This window comes from Oryx dammah, unplaced genomic scaffold (genome assembly GCF_014754425.2).
Source record: "Oryx dammah isolate SB20612 unplaced genomic scaffold, SCBI_Odam_1.1 HiC_scaffold_4, whole genome shotgun sequence".
NCBI lineage: Eukaryota > Metazoa > Chordata > Mammalia > Artiodactyla > Bovidae > Oryx > Oryx dammah.
Genome location: NW_024070188.1, coordinates 44,160,894 through 44,181,107, shown reverse-complemented (window position 1 = coordinate 44,181,107; position 20,214 = coordinate 44,160,894). Strand labels below are relative to the sequence as shown.

Below are 20,214 nucleotides of genomic sequence, written 5' to 3'. Positions count from 1 at the left end.
ATATTTGCATATCTGGAATTGCAGAGTTAGCTAGTAAATAAATAAATAAGTAAATATATATATATATACAATCTCAGCACTAAAAAAGAGAACTAAAAATAAAAATAAATTTCACAAAAATAAAGATAAGGATGTCCCAATTTTAACTTATTAACCCTTTTATTAAGTTGCAGACAAAATACAATATGATGATGTTCCTGTAGTTTGAAATAAAAACCATTAATTCTGCATATTATTTTTAGTGCTGGTGCTTTCACTCAAGTTGAGAAAATAAATTATGATTAAAAACAATCATCACTTAAAATCTTTGGAGCCAAACATTTTGTTCTAAATATATTAACAACTATCTCTAAAGAAAGTGTACTTATTAGGGAGAGGAGTTCATTTAAAAATATACAGTGCTGATAGGTATTCAAGAAGAAATTTAAGAACACAGTTCTCTTTTATTTTATATATGGTACCTCAATGACTTAAATTTCAATTATTTCAGGTATGCATATGCAAAATAGCTGTCAATTTTTAAAATTTATTTATTGATTTTTCTTTCTATAAGACAGCATGAACAAAATTAAAATTCTTACTGCAAAATGTGAGCCAGAAGAAGCACCAGCAGTCTGAATTATTTTTAAAATCAAATCAGTTAGTAGTCTTATTTTATAATCGTGGTGCTAAAAATCTAGAACTAATCTTGAAAATCAAATGAGTTCTGGATACGCTTAAAAAAAAAAAAAAAGATGCCTCATATCCAACCTGGGTTTTATGTTGAACTGATCTAAAAAGTCTGTCCACACAGATTCTCAGGATCATGTCTATCAATCAATGTCAGCATTCTATCAGATTCCACTCTGACAGCAAGTGACAGTCAGTTATCTGTTGACATTAATGAATAATAAATAACCATGTCCTTTAGGTTTACATGAATAAAATGTATATTATTTTCAGTGTAGATTAGCCAGTATGCAAAAGCAGACTTGGTTTTTGCATTTGTTTGCTGTTTTTTTTTTTTTTAAATCATGTATTAGGAAATGGTTTTTAAAAAGTAGCTGCAATAAAAGATGTGCTTAATGTGGTCTCTGGTATACATTAGTGTTTTGCTTTTCAAGACATCAACCTTGTCTTAGCTTGTATCATATGAGCTTAAGTGAGCTGTATTCACAGCCTCCTGAATGTGTATGCTGTCTTTTACACACCTAACATGTAGTCTGTTGTCTCTGTAATAGAGTATATAAGACAGAAGATCCTTAAAAAACTAAAGATCAGAAGAAGTTGTGTCAGTATCCTAATCTTGCACCTCTTCTGTTATGTACCCTTAATCTGCCTTCCTGGCAGGAAAACTATTTAGATTATTACTACACACTTAGTGTCTCCATCTCTCTTTCTCAGATTCAAGCATACCATAACAGTCACTGTTACAACTTTTTAAAAATATCAGGGTTGAGAACTTTTAACTGATTAGGCATTCATATACACATCTTGACTATTCCTTTGTGGTACTGACAGTGGTAATTCTAGAGTTAGATACAGTCTAAATGTTACAAAAGGGACAATAACCTTCAACATTGATCCAAAGTATGGTTTATTTTCTTAGCTCAAAAAAAAAAAAAAAAACAAAAAACCAGAGTTAGAATACAAATTATGCCACATACTGTGATTTGTGGTTTTAACTTTTAATTTACCACTTTACCTTTCCATTATAAAACTTCTTTCTCTGATCAATAGTAAAAGCTTAATTTTATATATGTTTGCAAAGAATTGACATTATCAAAGATAAAAACTAGATTTCCTGTTACACCTACTTAGGAGTTCAACCAGAAATGTGAAAGGATGGATAATAGCTCAAAACAGAAAGATATGCCATCATGACACCAAAGCTTTGCGATGAAAATGAGCAACAGTTATGAATAAGGTCTAATTTTTTTATTTATTGAATATTAATGTGAATAATGCTGAATTATATAGAATCACTGTCATGTTAGAAAGGTAAAAGGGCAAAATGTTTCAAGCTATATTATATCTCATCAATAAAAACACAGAGGAGGGAAGAAAGATATACTTTCATTACCTTCTAAAAAGTTTTAAACCCAGGAAGAGTATAGCACTTTCTCAGTGGTAAACAAAAAGCTATTTTCAAAGTCTATGCCATTATAGGAAAAGATGTGGGGAAATTAAAAGGGAAATCAGAGGGAGCTGGAATGGGAAATAACACTCACTTTGCAACCTTGAATGATGACTGAAGAATATTAGAAAGAAGAGTGACTACACATACAGTGATGATCTGGTGAATAATCTTGAAAATCAATGGAGAGCTCTCTGAATTTGAAGTAGCAACGTCTTCTTACGGGAAAGATTTACAAAGGGGTAAAATGAACAAACCATTATGTTCTGCCTTGAAACACACAGTGCTCAACTACATAATGTTTGTGCAGAATAAACATTAGACACAGCAAGAAACATGGTCGAAAAAGCAAATTTAAAATTTTCCTGTCAGGTTTTCTTTGCAAACTAAAATACTGTCTCTATATACTAAACCTGGAGCCACATGTTTTCCTAACTTCAGATCACAAGCTGAATGTCTAAGGTTAGCATGTGCTAATTTCAGAGGTCAATTTGAAAACAGATTTTCATGAAGCCTGACTGTCCCCGTCCTTGAAAAGACTGAGCAGCTAAAGTCTATAGGTTTTTCAGAGGGAAATCTAGACAGAAAACACAAAGCTATACAGCAGAGTTTCTGCTGCATCCCAAATTCTAGATTTCTGGTAATATAAGAGGTGTTCGATGTTCTCATTTTAAAACATATTTACCCACAACAGTCACAATATCTGAAACACATTAATTGCAAAAATCCTCCTTCTTAGGATCTGGTAAAATAATACATGAATTAAGTAAGTTAAAACAAAAGTGAAATTTACTTTCACTCATAGTAGAGGAAATACAATCTACATGAAAATAAAGAAGCAAAAATTTGTTTATAAATTGTTTGCTTTGTGAAGCAAAATTTAAAGACATTACTGAGGTAGCTTTACTTTACTTTGTTTTTTTCTTTTTAAAATATGCAGTAATCCAAGAATATCCTATATGAGTATTCGGCCTCTTTGTAACTGTCACCTGAAATTTCCAGAGAAAAGAATCTTAACTATTCAGTACCTATAAATTAAGAGATTAGTGCACAGCAATTCAGAAACCTAAAAATGGGTCAAAGAGAACAATAATCTTATTTTTTTGTTCTATTATGTTCACTTGCATGTTTTCTTCTTGGTAGGGGGCTAGGTGGGCAATGTTTCTGCATATGCGTGTATATGTACACATGTATTGTCTGTTTGTGATACTGAAGTGGAAAGAAGACTGGAAACAGTAAGTTCTGATTTTACCTTGAGACCTGTCATAAATAAACTGTTATAACTATAAATGAGGTTTTCAGTTCTCCCATTTATTACAATCCTCTCAAAAAAAAAAAAAAAAACCCTTCAATTTATCTTTGATAAATCTTTAAGGTATGCTCAACCTTCAAGAATTTGTGATTCTAATTGTCTTGGAGGAGATTATACCCTCAAGGAGTACAAGAATGTCCACAGAACATTTGTGCTATAATGAATTTATACATTTGAGTGGGTAAGATACATATCTCACATTTCTTTTCAAGGATAAAACTACTTTATAGCAAAATGTCAACTAAAATAAGAACACTATGTAATACACTTTATTTCACCTTTTAAAAACAGAAGATATAAAGAAACATTTCTGAAATCAATTAAGTTTATTTAGATCATCTACTAGTTTAAATTAAGGTCATTAATTAATATCATTTAGGTAAGTTAATACCATTAAGTGTCCTTGTCTATATGGGAACTGTTTAGCTAAAATAATAAACTATTATTAAAATGAACATATATATGTTTATATATATCATTGGAACATATATATATCATTGGAAAACATAGATTAATATGCTGCTGCTAAGTCATCTCAGTCATGTCCAACTCTGTGCGACCCCATAGACGGCAGCCCACCAGGGTTCCCCATCCCTGGGATTCTCCAGGCAAGAACACTGGAGTGGGTTGCCATTTCCTTCTCCAATGCATGAAAGTGAAAAGTGCAAGTGAAGTCACTCAGTCGTGTCCGACTCTTAGCGACCCCATGGACTGTAGCCTACCAGGCTCCTCTGTCCATGGTGAATTAATAATCAATTTATTTTTCTCAGAAAAAAACTTTTATTATATCTAGTGATTTTTAGATATATTTTCATCTTTACACTCCCACCCTTAATTTCTCTTTTAAAAGAATGATCTTCTTAAAAAGTATAACAGGTAATATTAACATGACAAATTGTTAAGCAACTCTGATAAGTCACAAAGATAAGATATGTAAATTATGTGATCAATATTGTATTTTATTAATAAAAGCACTGCAATGTTAATACCCTTCCTTGGATCTAGGTTTTCTTTGAAAGACTATTTCAGTGCTAATAGCTTCAGTGAAGGTCCGAGGCTGACACCAGCATAGTTAAGAGGTTAAACGAGATGTTAACTAGATGACACATGAAACTAAAAATAAACCACAGTTACGTGTCCTTTCAAAGCCTCTTAATTTTCTAATATATTGGAAGCAAGAGATAATATAATTATCAACAGTAAATAAGTGAATGAACTAAATTTAAAAATTCAAAATACATAATATATAAAATGGAACTATTAAAATTTTTCAAACTATTATGCCCCAAAATGTATTCGCCCCTGTTTTTTATGTCACTGATTGACCCCACACTAAACAAAGAACACTAAGTAATAAACCTTCCTTACTTCTTAATAAGACCACAAAAGTTAAGAAAAATAATGTAAACTTATTTCAATCGATGTATTATTCTGGGTTCCCGTGAAATGCTATTATTACAGATTAATATAGATCATGTGTACACACAGATTTGGACTTCCCTGTTGGCTCAGTGGTAAAGAATCTGCCTGCCAATGCAGGAGCTGTGAGTTCGATCTCAGGGTCAGGAAGATCTGTGAAGGAAATGGCAACCCACTCCAGTATTCTTGCCTTGGAAATCCCATTGAGAGAGGGGGTTGCGAAAGAGCTGGATGCACCTTGGCAACTAAACAAAAACACACAGATTCTAAACTTTTAATGAGGTTGATATTATCGGCAGAAAACAAAAACAAATGACTTTATCTCATTAATCTGACCTAAATTTAAAGGTGAACTGTTTTTGTTACTGGATTTATTGCCAATCTTAATATTACATGTGAATCTACTCTTCTACTTCCCACATATCATTACTATATGAATTAACAAGTGTTAGTACTATGTGACTATCCTAGTAAAGACATGCTTTCATAAAAATGAATTTGTGTGATACTTTGAGATAAATTAACTCTGAGGAAAATTTGGATAAAAGGATTATCTGAAGTTTTCCTCTCTGAATCCTGCATCAGATTTTTATGCTCATAGAGAAAAATAGTAAATATATGGCTGTGTTAAATTTATCCCATTAAAATAATATCATTATTTGCACAAAATAACTATATTTTACATAATATTATTATGAATAAAATCTATTGTAGATTAGTGATAATTATCTTATAGAAAACAATTCAAGGTTCAATAAAAAAATCAAACTAATTGCAACATTTTAAGTTATCAATGATTTAAATTTTAACAATAGCTTCTAGAAACTGATGCCAATTTAAACTTCCACTAGAAATATAAAGGTGTATATAAAGATAAGATAATTAGAAATCATCTGATATCATATTCTGAGTTTCTAAATTATATGAAGTTAAATTGCATATATTAATTTCATATTTCTTTCCTGATTAATTTTCCTAATTTTCATCAGATCTTCTTTCTTTCTGTCCTTCTTTATTTTTTGAATAGTTATCATTTCAATGAACTGTGGGTACATACAAAGATGACTAGAAATGAGTAAAAAACAGTATAACTTTAAATGAAGTCTACAGTGTTCTATAAGGAAATTGTACTATGATTCTTATTAAGTATCACAATGATCCTTCTCCATATTTTTAAAGAAATTATGAACAAATATCTCTGCAAAGGACAGAAGAAACTGATTATCAGTAGTTGCTCCTGGGAAAAGCAATATTTTGGGACTGGAGCACACATGGATGGCACTTGTTCCAGATCTTGCAAATTACCTATTCAAAAAGCCTTTTAAAAAAGTACTACAAGGTTCTGAAAATTAATAATTTTAAGAAGCATATAAAGATTATAATACAATATAGTTATAACTCAAATAGCATAAATACATTTGGACATGAAACTGAATGTATGTTAACTTCTATATATATAGAGTGAAATGTTAGTTTAGGAATTGACTTCTTGTGTTTTGTTTCTTTGTATTATTTTTCATTTCTTTTGCAAATCAAGATAATATTTACAATATATAATTTGAAAGAAAACCAATATAATCTTAAAACGAATGGCACTTTGCCATATAAGATAAACTTCAAGATCTTATTTTGGAAAATCTATCAGGCTTTTTTCTCAAGACATAGATGGTATGTTAGTAAAAAGGGACAAATGGCTTTCCTTTCATTAAAAGAGGGAGATGGAGAAGTTAAAAAGAAAAACATAAAGATAATGGACAAATAGAAAATAGCAATATGACAATGAATACATATAAGTAGTTACACTATCCTCATAGAAATAAATTCCTCATGTCTGGAGCAGACTCCTGTTCATGTTTCTTATTCTTAGTATGTCAACTTGCTATGTACTATGAGCAAAATGAAACAGAATATATTTGCCTTTGGAGTAGGTAGTATATTTACCAAATTTCTCAAAGTCTTTAAGAAATCTGATAAACATTTACTGGAAGATTTGGGTGGTGCAAGGAACTATGTCAGCTACTGTGAAATATAGGTAGCATGCTATAAGTAGGTTTTGGTTCTTAAGAAATTTTAGAATTTGTAAAAAGAAATTACAGTGATAAAAATCAGACCATATATGATGATCTCCAGAGGGAAAGGGCAAAGCACTTGTAGGAATTCACAAAGTGGGATCATCTAACAAGGTGTAAATGTCATTTAATTTGAAATTGTAAGAAAAGGCATAATTTCAACAGGCTGATATAGGGCAGGTGGCATTGTGGGGTAGAAAAAAGGCAAGGTAAAAACCAGGGGAAGTACAGCCAGTGTCTAACATCAGAATTTGGAAGAGAGGTTGCTGAAGAAGCCAGGGATATGTGAGATTAAGATACAATAGGTAATTGTGAGAGGTCATGATAGTTTATTTGCATTTCTGTTTATTAGGGACCAAATGTTAAGTGATAGGGCATCATAAAAACATCTACAGATGTTTTCAGGTAGAACAAGAGACCAGTATCAAGCAGATAGAACAGGGCTCTCAAGGATGATAAATTATGTGACTGAAAGTTAGAAAAGAATAAAATGCCACTGTAAAAAATGGGGAATTTTTATTGGTTATTAGAAACCTGAAGCTTTCTGAGTAATATCGTAACAATGTCTCTGTCACATTTTACCAAGTGCATTCTTACTGTTCCATAAAAGAACTGGAATAGAAAATGGCAAAGCAGATGAAATATTTAGAATGTTTGGGAAAGACAGAGATACAAGTATTTTGAAATTATTATAAATTGAAGAAAATTTGTATCACCGTTTAAGACATCCTGAAAGAAAGCTTATCTTTTAAAAAAAAATTTCTGATAGATAAACGCTCATCTATAAAGATGCGATCCACTGTATCACTGTAGGGATTCTGGAGTCAGATTACCTTGATTAAATGGCAGCTGGCCAGTCTATGTGGTGTGTGATTTTAGGTAGTTAACCCACCCCTCGCTGTGCTTTGGTTTTCTTACATAAAAATGTGTATAATTTATGTAAATCTAATTTAATATACAGAATGTATAACTTTTACATTTTACATACTTCTAAATATGTTTTTCTCCTTTAAACTAGGTAATAAAAGTGCCTACCCACCAGACTGAGTTAGGAATGCCTGTCTATAAGACTAAATGAATTAATAAAACGAAACACTTAAAACAGCTCTTGCCATGTTTTTATAATTTAAAAACCAACAAAATCTATGACCTGCATTTACTAAATGCCTTTTGGTGAATCTCCCCTCTTTTAAATCATTTAAAAGATTTACTGCTGTTCTATTGCCTGAGCGATTTTATACAGATGTTAACTTAATTTAAAAACCCATATTTTGGAGATACATTTCAAGTTGTGTTTGAATAAGCTACCAGGTTACATAAAACTTACATTGCTAGAAAATTTTAATCTCAAGATACTTTAAAAACACAGAGAAAAAAGATCACCCACCATTTCAGCAATCTGACACATTCACTGTGATATTTATGTTCTTTTATTCTTTTTCATATGCATATTTTTCATAATTCTAAATATCAGTCTACACAACATATTTTTGTTTTCCATTTAAAATTATTAATAAATGACTTAAAATTCCTACATCACACTGCTGATACTTTCAGTCAAGAGGATGCACTTAACTTTGGACAATTAGATTATTTTAATATTTGAAATTATAAACAAGGCTGGTAGGAAGAAAGGTTATATAAAAAGTTCTTTTCTTCCACTGATATATCTTCCTCAGCAAATGACCAGGGATGAGATTACTGACCTAAAGGATATTTAACTATCTGTGTCTTTGGAAACATGTTCATTTACCCAGTGCCATAAAATTTCTTTACTTAGACAACTTCTGTTGCATTATTAATAATGAGACAACAGCAAGCATTCATTGATCATTTGCTATGTCCCAGATAGGGTTTCTACACGCATTATTTCATTCACTTCTGACAAGAATTCTATGGAAACAGGTACTATTTTTATTAGCACCATTTTATACTTAAGGAAACTAAGGCTTAGAAGATTGTCCTAGTTTTTGCACCTGGTATGATGTTGAGCCAGAATTTAAAAGCTATGACTCTAGCATCTGAGCTATTAACTCTGTAGTGTACCTTATATTTCTTTTTATATAGTATTTCTTTTTATATACTATAAATACTATATATCATAAAGATATATTTGTTACTGCCAAATGTAAATGTCAAAGTAATAGTACAAATTGCTACTTTTCTGTGGAAAAACACAGTTTTCAAAATCAACAACCAGATTTCAACTATTATTAATGCCATTAAATTGAATGAGCATTTTAACTAATGAATGTTTTAATTCTTCAAGTAACATATAACATTTGTTCTATGTCCATAAGTTATATGTTAGTAAAATAATGGTATATAGAAAATATTAAGAAGCAACTATTACGGAAATCCTTTACAATAAAAACTAGAAAACCTATGATTATTTGAATTCTCCTTTATAAGAAATCATCAAAAAATTATTAAATCTTCATTTTAATTCAGGAAATTAAAATTAAGCAATATAAATAATGCAAGTAGCTCACATCTCTATGTTCCAATGTATGTGCACATAAACTGCATCACATCCTTGGATATTTTACAATTAGGTTGACCATATATTTTATCACCCAAATTAGAACATTTTTAAAAGTAAAAAGACACACTGTAAAAAGTAAAACAATTATTTCCAGAAAACTAGGTTTATGGTCACCCTACCTAGAATAAAATTTCATTACTTCTTCAGTAACTAAAATCCACTGGTTGAAGTTCAGTATAAATTTTAGGAAGCGTTGTGATGTAGTAGGGAAATAAAAGGCTTGAACTGATAAACAGAACCCTGGATTCTCAGCCAATTTTGTTATTCATTAATATCCCTAAGCTTCAGTTTCTTCCTAAATTGAAAGAGAGAAAAAAAATACTTTCCACCTCTTAGCAGTGTGATAAGGATTAAATGAGAAAAATGACCATGAGTTTTCAGTGTGAGCTACAAATTACTTATACAAATTCAAGTTATAATAATAAGTTCCACACTTTGAGAATACTTTTTAAATGAAATAAAATTGTAAAAATCTTCTAAAAATTTCAAGCTGTTTCAGAATACAATTTTACTAGTCTTCAAGAGATATTTGTATATGTAAAATAAAATCTGCTCTCATTTTTTAAAACTAATACACTTCTATATAAATATACTGGCTAGTTTACATAGTAGTTGTGATGGAACTGATATGCTAAATATTTTCAAAAGGACTTTTTGATAATCAACATGCTATCTGGAATTATGTTTTTAAATGAGGTTAAAGATATTTTAACAAAAATACTGTATAAAAACATTAGAATTTCTCCATATACTAGTAGATTTGAGGAACATGTGGTTTTCAAAATTGAATTATGTTTTCCAAAATCACAAAGAAATAAAAGCTTTTATATCAACTGAGGAAAACTGTAATCAGTTTTCATAATTGTCCATATTTCAAACTACACTTTTAACACACATCACAACAGACTGCCATTCTAGAAAGTGCCCAGGTAAACTTGCCTTTAAGTGACAAACTACCGTTATTTGGCTAGGGACTCAGTACCATCTTCTCCCAAACTCTTTAGTTTTCCTCAATATGGGACTGAGATTTGTTTTCAAACTCTTAACAGGATCACTGAAAGGAAACAGGAGAAATACTTATAAAGGCAGGCCTGGATTGATTCCAGAGGCAAGTACACTCACAGCAATGCGTTGGAATTATGCCAAGGAGGAAAATGTTTTTGCAAATGAACATAGTGCCATGGTTAAGTATAAGGTATTTAATTCCTTTGTCAGCATCACTAAGGTTAAAAATTAAGAAAGTTACGTGGTAGACAAAACAGTGCACACATCCTCTTTCAGCTTGAACCATAAGAAGGCATCTTGAGTCCTTGAATCACATGTTTTTAATGAACTCTCACTTATTAATACCTAATTTCACCTATTCCAATGCAGAATTAATGCAGATGACAGTGAACTAATTTTACTTTATTTTTAAGCACCTTGGTGCAGTTTGCACGCAACAATAATTTGCTACTCAAATGTGGTTCCAATTCTTGAAACCAAAATAAATGAATGTAAATAATCTTAATAGTACCACATTTAATGAGATGATTTTCGTCATTTCAAAGAAACTGGAGACTTCACGGAAAATATATCTCTTCAGCGCATTTAAAGACTGCTTTTCATACTAAATTCTATACTTAGAAGTATAGAAGTCAAACAGTTCCTGGTTGATTTTCTTAGTAAGTAAATGTAGAGATCATTTGAGTTAAATTACACAAAATAAAACAAAAAAGACTATAATTTGCTTTAAAATTCTTTAAACCTTAAAAGAACAAGATCTTTAATGTTATTTCCCAGTTTCTTTTTAGACAAATTTAATTGTGTGCTTTTATATGAATTTTTATGTGTTCCATTTTTAATTGTGCAAACATTTTAAATTCCAATTTCACATCAATCAAAATCTGCATACTACTGAAACCGGCTGCTTTCACAGCTGAAGTGTAACAGTGTGTCATTAAAATGTTCTTATAATAGTTATTGTTGAATCCTCCATCATTTTCAAGTACCTGTTGTTAATCTCAAGTCAATAAGAACATTCCATTTCACTGAATTGATGAATTCACTAAAAACATTTCTATACTTACCCAGTGGAATAGCATTCTGCCTATTAGTAGTGATAAATCTCCATCAGTTTTTGATTTCCATACATATGCAACCTGCAGGATGTTCTGCTTAATAAGAAATACTACTAGCAAGGGAAAGGGAAAGATGACAGTGGGTAGACAGGTTTGACTCCATGGAATGGCCAGGGAGGCTGCTAAACTGGTCTAGGGGACGGGAATACATCATCTCTGTTTAGCTCAGAGCTCACTTTACAATGTCAGCTATGGTAGGAATGATAATGGAGTGCTGGGTCAGAGGCATTTTATATGGTAGCGACCATTCACATGAAGTATTTAACACTTCAATCAGGACAGAAAAAAATATATTTACTCAGTTATTCCATCTAAATAGTGCATTCAGTAGAAATATAACACAAGCCACATATGCAATTTTTCCATTTTTTAGTAGCCACATTAAAAAAAGTAAAAAGAAATAATTGAAAGAATTTTAATGTTATATTGTATTTAACCCAATATTTCTAATGTATGAGTTTTTCAAAATCAAAGTAACATAAAAAATTACTGATGTTTGCCACTTTTTTTTTTTGTACCAAGTCTTTGAAATTCAGTGTGTAAGTCATACGTACAGTATATCTTAACATAGAATCGCCATTTTTTAGAACCTCAGATTCACATGTGGCCACTGGCTACCTTCCTAGACAACACAGATCTAAATATTTGCTAATTTCTTGAAACATTCTATGAGAATGAGAATTTTATAAGAAAGTAATGTGATTTACATATCAAAGTACTAGAACCAAGGCATTTAAGTTCAACAAGGAAACAATACTACTGGCTATGATTCTTACTGCTTTCTGATGGAAGCCAGAACAATACTGTCACTAAAAGTCCAGGCTCTGGAATCAGAACATTCTGAGTTTTAATCTAAGCTAGGACAATTACTTACTAAGGTAACTGCAAGCAGTCTTTTACCCTTGACAGCCTCATTTTTTTTTCTGTAAAATAGAGGTGATAATGTTATCTATCTCATTAAATGAACTCTTTTGTGTAAAGCACCTGGAAGAGTATCTGTACATGGTAAATTAGCAAAAAACATTTAGTTACAATAATTATTTTTCACTACAATTCCCTTTAAATTAACTGGGAAGTACGAATATTAAAATTATACAGCTGCCTTAGGGGTACAAAGAATATATAAAAGTTATTTGGGGTAATGTATTATGTTTTCAAATTTATAAGAGACATAATTAATATAACCTGATTATATTTTCAGGATATTCACAAACAGAAAAATATCTATTAATTTTGAATATCCCTGGACATAGTTTTAAATAGAAAAAAACTGGCCGATTACTATGACTACATAAAGCTATGTAAGAGAAAATTCAGTTTTATTACACAAAGGAAAAGGTTCACAAATTCATATGCTATTATTATTTCAAAACAGAAAGTGTCCAGCTGATATATTCTGATAACTAAAACTTTACTTTGGCCCACTTCCACAAAAATGTAGTCTACCTAAAACTTGACTTATCAGAGGAACACTCCTTTTATTGTTTAGTCCTGGAAAGAAATACAGCTTTGGCAGAAGCAGTCTCAGAGATTTAGCAAGTGAAATCTGCTGATTTTTGCATAGAAGTTTTAGTACTTATAAAAAATAATTCTAAGTTTGTAACTCTATTTGTATGTATCTTGTCTGTTGGAAGAACTCTTGTTAGCAGCCCCCTTCATGCCCTTTTCCTGCTACCCATGAGTCCAGACAATATGGGTTTTAAAACATAGGAATCACACATCATTCAATCCTGATTAATGTCACCTCTCTCTGCCCAATCTCCTTTCTTAAATCTCATAGCCCAAAGTGCCACTGTTGTCTTCCACGTCAAGCACAGGGTTAGTTAAATCTTAGTAAGAAATACCATTATCATCAATATTTACTGCAATACCTACTGCACACTTAGTGCACTGTGGCAAATCATCAATAAGTTCAATAGTGACTTTGCTTAAAATCCACCAAATCGGACTGCTGGTACAACTGACTCACCTGTTCAAATAATCATTATAACTTGAAATCTTTGACACTGAAACAGAAAAAAGTGCGAAGAGAAATTTTAATAGCACATATTACTTACGTTCACAAGTGTCCCCTTTCTGCTGGAAGCCTGCTTTGCAGATACATTTTCCAATGGGCACTAACCATTCTCCTTCTGCGCTGCAGTGCATCCTGGGAGAGTTTTCCGCTTCTTCCTCTGCACTGCTCACACATGTCCCTCGGACCTCGACTAAAGAGGAAAATTCTGAACCAGTCACTGTATCTGGAAAGATAGCTAAGTTCTCAATAATGGACCAGCACTTCTTGTAGTACACTTTGACTGAAACCAAAGCTATGCAGGCCCCTACATCCTGAAAGGCAAGATAGAATCCCTTTTTGGACAAAGGTCCAATCTCTCTCACCTCAGTGTTAAGCTTCATCTTTCTTTCACCAAGGTCACCTTGAGTAAAACTTTCATCTGCAGCAATGGTGTCTATTTTGACATAGAGATTTTCTCTTATATTCCTGCCAGTGTCGTAGTCTGTTTCATAATAGTACAAATTAAAGGTTTCCTTGCAAGTTCCCAGGACTCCAGGAAGACTGTTACAATCCCTCAGGGTGAATTTCAATTCTACAAAAATCCTTTGTGCATTGCCTTTCGAAATCCAGTTAGTCCGCAGCCAGTTGTTTTGGTTGGGCTCCATGACCTGGCAAACCTGGTATGTTCGGATTGGGGTATAGTTCTCGTCCAAACCACTAATTTCTTCCCACTGTAAAATTTAGAAAAGGTCATCAGTCATTCATCAAATAATAAAATTAGGGTTTTGCAAGTGCCTGAGGACTCTTCAGTATGGCACAAATGCATTTCTTTGAAAGAGTGAGGTGAACTCCTATGGTGACAAACAATGTAACCTTTAGAATGAGTCTCTGTTCAGCTCCATCCTGGTGGCAGAACATCCTTTAGGTTGCTTATACTGTTTATGCACACAATAAATCTTTCATTTTGCTTAGTATCTGTTTGCTGATGTATTAGTGTTGCTTTTTACGCATTTGCTTATGCCAATGTCTCCACTGAGCTTATGATTTTTATAGACTAAAGCACATAACGAAATGACTTAAATTACCATTTAATGCATATACATACAGGTACGTGGCGGAATTTTTGATCATTCTGTTGACATTTTAAGTGTTGATGTTATATTTAAATTAAGAGAGTACCTGAAAACACAGGGAAGAAAATGCCAAGAGTACTCTGAAATGCAAGAGCATTTCACAACATGTTGATATTCATAATGGGGAATCTTTCACAATCTTTGCAAAATGAGATATAAAAGAGTAACGCTTTATAGAGCTGTTTATTTACTGCAGTGTTGTATATAATATTGTCCATAATGCCACATAACTATAAATAGTTATAAAAGTATGATTCAACGGACAATAAAATGTCCCTGGCAAGCCAGCACGTTGAATCACATTTAGGTAATAAGCTTTCTGACAGGAAAAATATCAGATGTTTAAAAATACCCATTCAGATGCTGATATAATATATACTACAGCAAACTCATTTATTTTCACAAAAAAGGAAAATAATAAGCTCAGCTGAATTTGCAAGAATTTAAAGCTTATTAAACTTTGCTAAATATTATTTTTATTGCTCATTGGTTAATAAATTCATTTCACCTAAAAGCCTAATCAATTGTTGTTTATGTCCTTTCTTACCATTATTACAAAATTTCCAACTTTGTATTTATGATACCTTAATAGTGAAATTGTCACCTACTTGTATTCATTTCCCTAATAGGAAATGCCAAATATAAAATCGTATTAGTCTTCTAATCCAAAGTCACATAGCATGCAATATTTAAACTACTGCTTCAAGAAAAGCAAATGGGAAAAAAATAAGCATGTGGTAATGAGTTTTATTTATAAAACTCGATCAGAAACATCAATTTTTCTAAATATTCTGTAAAATACTAATATCTACTTTTAAAAGTAGCTCTGAGAAAACTAACAAGACAAAGTAGCAATAGCCTGAAATTCAGAAATTTCTTGTGATGACATATATTTGCTACAATTTTATTATACACGTTATCAAAGGTCCTCAAATGTAGCAAATAGCCCATTATCATGTTCAGCTTTTTACTCAACACAACTTAAGTTTGTGACTAGTTAATGGAGTGCATAGTTTTCCATTTTAGTTAGCTGCTTATAATCTTCTTGAATGGCTCTCAGCCAAATATAACCAAATTCATCCATTTGGATGAGCAGATTTTAGTCTCTTAATTAGGTTGAAATTATTAAAAGAAGTGAAACTAGTAATAGCAGCTAACAAAAAGTGAAAAGCTCCAAGGATAAATGTGCTCTTTTTAACAATTCCCTAGTTAGAAGAAGCCAAGGCTAATTATTAGAAAGGAATACAACTGAAGAACTCTTTTTTCTAGTTCTAAGAACAATTATATTATTTTGTTCAAAGTATGAAAAATCAATTTTACTACCAATGAAACTCAGTTAACTTTAATGCTTACTTAAAAATTTACTCCTGAAGGGAAACTTTAAGATGGATTGAGACAGAATTAATGCATTTAATGAAACTTTTGGTTTATTATCTTACTTTCTAAGAGACTGCAGTGATTTCTACACTGGGAAAGAAGTCTTAGTTTGGCTAGTGTGCTTTTATAGTAAGGCTATAAAATTATTTCTAGACACTTATATCTTAATAACATTTTATTTCCAGTTAGATACTTAGCCACATGTAAGCCAACCCATTTCATATATGGAATAAACTGTCAATCATCGTTGTCTAATATTATCTGCTGATTCATAAGATATGTAGGGTTAAGTTCACTCAAGATATTTTGCACTGATAAAATGTCCATTTCAGTCCAAGATAAAACAGAAAGACATGGTTTATCATTTTATGGATTGCATGGATGAAATATTAGAAACATATATCAGTTTACTTCTCCTTACGAGATAAAAACCATCCTCTATCTCTATTTGTTTTAACTGATGAAGGGTGGAAAATGGGCCACATCTATCATTGGCAAGAAAAGTGCTCAATTTTTTTGTGAATGCCTTCCTGTAATGTATATTATTTTACTCACAGAAACCATCCAACTTCCAAGGTTAAGTATGTTAAGTATGACATTCATACTTCAAACTCAGCCTACTTTTTATATTTAATCTGTAAAATACTTGTCATTTTTTCATAGCTCTTTCTGACCAATACAGATAACTGCAATATGATCTTAAGCATCTCAAATATTCATTTTAAAAACCTAATCTACTTTAAACAGATTTGCATTGTTCACATGTTACGTTTTTAAACTAACTTACAGCTTATGACATGTTCATTTCATGATGTTCTTAAACTCAAAAATCTCTTTCAGACTTACATTCTTTGCAAACTTTTTATATCCTCACTTATATTTAATGCTCTTTGACTCCAAACTTTTCATTGTACCAAAGATTAATTTAAGTAACAATGGGGATTACAATTCCCTTTCTTGGAGCCTTTTTATTAGTAAGGGATGAAGTATGTACCCTCTTTCACAATTAAAATAATACCCAAAGACATTGACATTGAACTAAATTTAAGTAAGTAATGTATCTTTCTGGATACACAACACTTAACAGTCAGAATTTTTTTAGAATCTACTTATATTTTCATAAACTTTCATTGGACAGCTTTCACTTATTTATTGTAACAGATTTTTACTCTGATATGTGCTTGCTCTGCCATCACTTCTGATTAATAAGAACAGGTAGCACACAGTACAAATTTTGGAGAATCCAAATCATATTTCATAGCAAATTTTATGTTAAAATGTTGAGCATATTATACTTTTAGTTATCCTTTCATGTATATTTTGAATAATGCTTAAATGTTTTTCAAAGGAGGAAAACAGATTACCTACTGTTTTTAAAGACCTACACACAACCTACCTGGTGATTATACTAAAGAAGTATAAAGTAACTAAAGAGGTTTGAGTTCATGAAAAGCATATTCTCTGTAATTAGTTAACATTTATAGCCTGGAAACTGATATATGGTCCCACTCACAGAAGAACTCAAAAGATTATCATTAAAGAGATTTTTTTTTTAATCTATTTTTCAGAATTCTAAGTATACCATCTCTACTCCAAGAATTAAATGTCTCATTATAAACCCAACAAAATATTGAAAATCAAAACAATTTATTTAAATGTGAAGAATCTGAAAAACGCCACTGGGGAAGGGAAAGAGGGTTTTATTTCTTACTTTAAAAAATAGAGGTTGGTATTTTATGAGTAGAAGCACTTACCCCATTGGGTGGAGAGGAAATCCATTCCAACTCTGTTTGTTGTGCTTTAGAATCCAGCAGTAGTACTGAAAAAGAAAGTTGCATTTCTAAATGTTAGATGAAAAGTGAAAGTATGTTTGTAAAAGTTATTAAAGTCAATCTAATTTTTTAAACAATTATCACTTTATGATTTAAAATGTATAAACATTTATTTTATATTAGTGAATGGTGAAATATAGACCCACCTGACAAAAATATTCCATTTTCTTAAGGGAAGAAAGATATTGAAAAACCAACTTACACTTTTTAATTGAAATATTAAAATTAATTAAAAACTCAAAAGTATGAAAGCAAAGGTAAAAAAATGATATGTGATGCATACTGAGTCTGTAGTAATTGTATATTATAAAGAAGTTTGTAAACTACTGAGTGCTCTAAACTTTGTCAAGTAAAATAGCATTAACATAATAAAGCATAATTCCATATTACTCCTCAGTCACTGACTTGTACTATTCTTCAAAAACTATTTCCTAGTGCCTTTTGAGAATTGGAGTTTATTTTTTTAACTCTCCACACACAATATCTTCTCTTAAGCCATAATGAATATAATTAAAAATCATATTAAGCAGTGTTATTATGAGAAAAGTAAATTGCCTATCACAAGATACATTTCTGGGTTATTCAAACATCTGTTTTTAATATTTCTACTTTTTAAATTTACAAATATTTCAAAGCATTGGCTAATTCTCAAAATGGGATATTCAAACTTTGACTTGACTTTTAAAAACCATTGTATTCTGCTTTTACACTACCATAAAGTATAATGCAATTAATATTTATATAAATGTAATAAATGCTCCGGATGCATTTACAATATAATGTAAGATAATGCTTTCAAATGGCACACATTAATATATACCATGCTTCCAATTTGATATATTTTACTGCTTTTTAGGACAATTAATCTCCTAAAGCATTCACTCTGCTCAAACTAGTTTCAGAGTTACGAGTTTGTATTCTTCAAAAATATTTCCATGATTCCATAGCATTTTAACAAATGAGTCAATCTGTCCAGAAATAATGGTGAATATACTTTCAGGCATGTAAAAATGCTTGCCATCAAAGTCAACAAAATGTTAAAATTTGAACTTAAATGAAATACATGCTTAGATAAACTTTTCAATAACTATTAATAGAGTAAAACAATAGAGTAAAGGTAATGAAAATTTTTTACTCTAAGAAAAGAGAGAAGCAGTTGATAATGTGTTCGACTCCTTCACACTAGTCAAGGTTATTCCCTATAACTGAAAATAGACATACAAACACTTTTTTCTCAAAATGTTTTATACTTAAGACTCTCAGGGAGACCATGATAGCACGCACCCTTTCAAATAATAATTTTAAAAGCCACACTTTTAAAATACTAAGTTGTACTTCGAACTAGGAACATCAATAAATGTTTGGACTACTGAATTTATAGGGAATGAGTTTTAAAGTTTATTTTGTTTTTGTCCTCAACATGCACAAACAATGTGGGTTCTATGTACTTTTATTTAGAGATGATTTTATTATTATTATTATTATTATTATTATTATTTCCGTCTTTCATAGTGACAAGTGAATTTTAAACCCAGGAGACTTTCTTGGGTCATTTTTGAAGGTAAAATAAGCACTGTGATGATTTCCTGCTTTTCCGTTACCTCTCGGCACAGCCTGGGGTGAGAGCCTGGGACCCAGGTGGGGCAGTGATGGCAAACAAGTTAAGAAAGAAACAAATGAGCAAATTAAAAAAAAGGGGGGGGGGAGTGGGAAACCGGCCCCTGAGCATTTAACTAGCTCGTAAAGATTCAGCCCGTCTACCTTCCGCTGTGTGCTCTCTGAACCAGCCGGTAACTGCGAGCTTTTGCCTTCCCGCTCAGAGCACCAGCCCCTCTTCCCGCCCGCGGAGGCGTAGCCTGGCGGTCAATCGGCAACGCGGAGTGCGGTCCGCGGTTCCGGGACTCTGAGCCCTCGCCGCGCGGGCTGGGGTGGGGGATGCGGGGGGTGCGGGTGAGGAGCGAGATGCCGGGCGCGCCGGTGGAGCCGGCACCCGGCCGCGCGGGCAACGAGAGCCGGGGCGGGGCCGTCGGCGGGGCGGGGCGGGGGCTGCCAGACGGGCGCGCCTGCCGCGCCGAGCATCCATTACGCCTCCGCCAGACCTGGGCACTCCAGGGAACCGGTGGCGCCCTAACTCCAGAGAGAGCAGGGAGGAGGAGAGAGGCTATCGGGAAGCGTCTTCTCAGAGGGGGCCGCGGCAAGCGGCATTAAAGGAGAGGAAATACAGCGGCTGCACTTCGCCTCCAAGCGTTAGACTGACTTATATGCGCGCTCCCAGTAGCGGGAACCGACCTCCCC

The 20,214-nt window shown here is 32.3% G+C and overlaps 1 protein-coding gene across 3 annotated transcripts in view; it reads right to left on the bottom strand.

Moving 5' to 3' along the window:
* EPHA7 (EPH receptor A7) overlaps positions 1-20,214 on the bottom strand; it is a 209,484-nt gene that overhangs the window by 186,858 nt on the left and 2,412 nt on the right. For all 3 annotated transcript variants that reach the window (XM_040238790.1, XM_040238791.1, XM_040238792.1), the window contains exons 2-3: positions 17,842-17,906; positions 13,639-14,308 (exon numbers count right to left, since the gene is read on the bottom strand). In XM_040238790.1, coding sequence (XP_040094724.1) covers positions 13,639-14,308; positions 17,842-17,906 — 735 coding nt within the window. The remainder of the gene's footprint in view (positions 1-13,638; positions 14,309-17,841; positions 17,907-20,214) is intronic.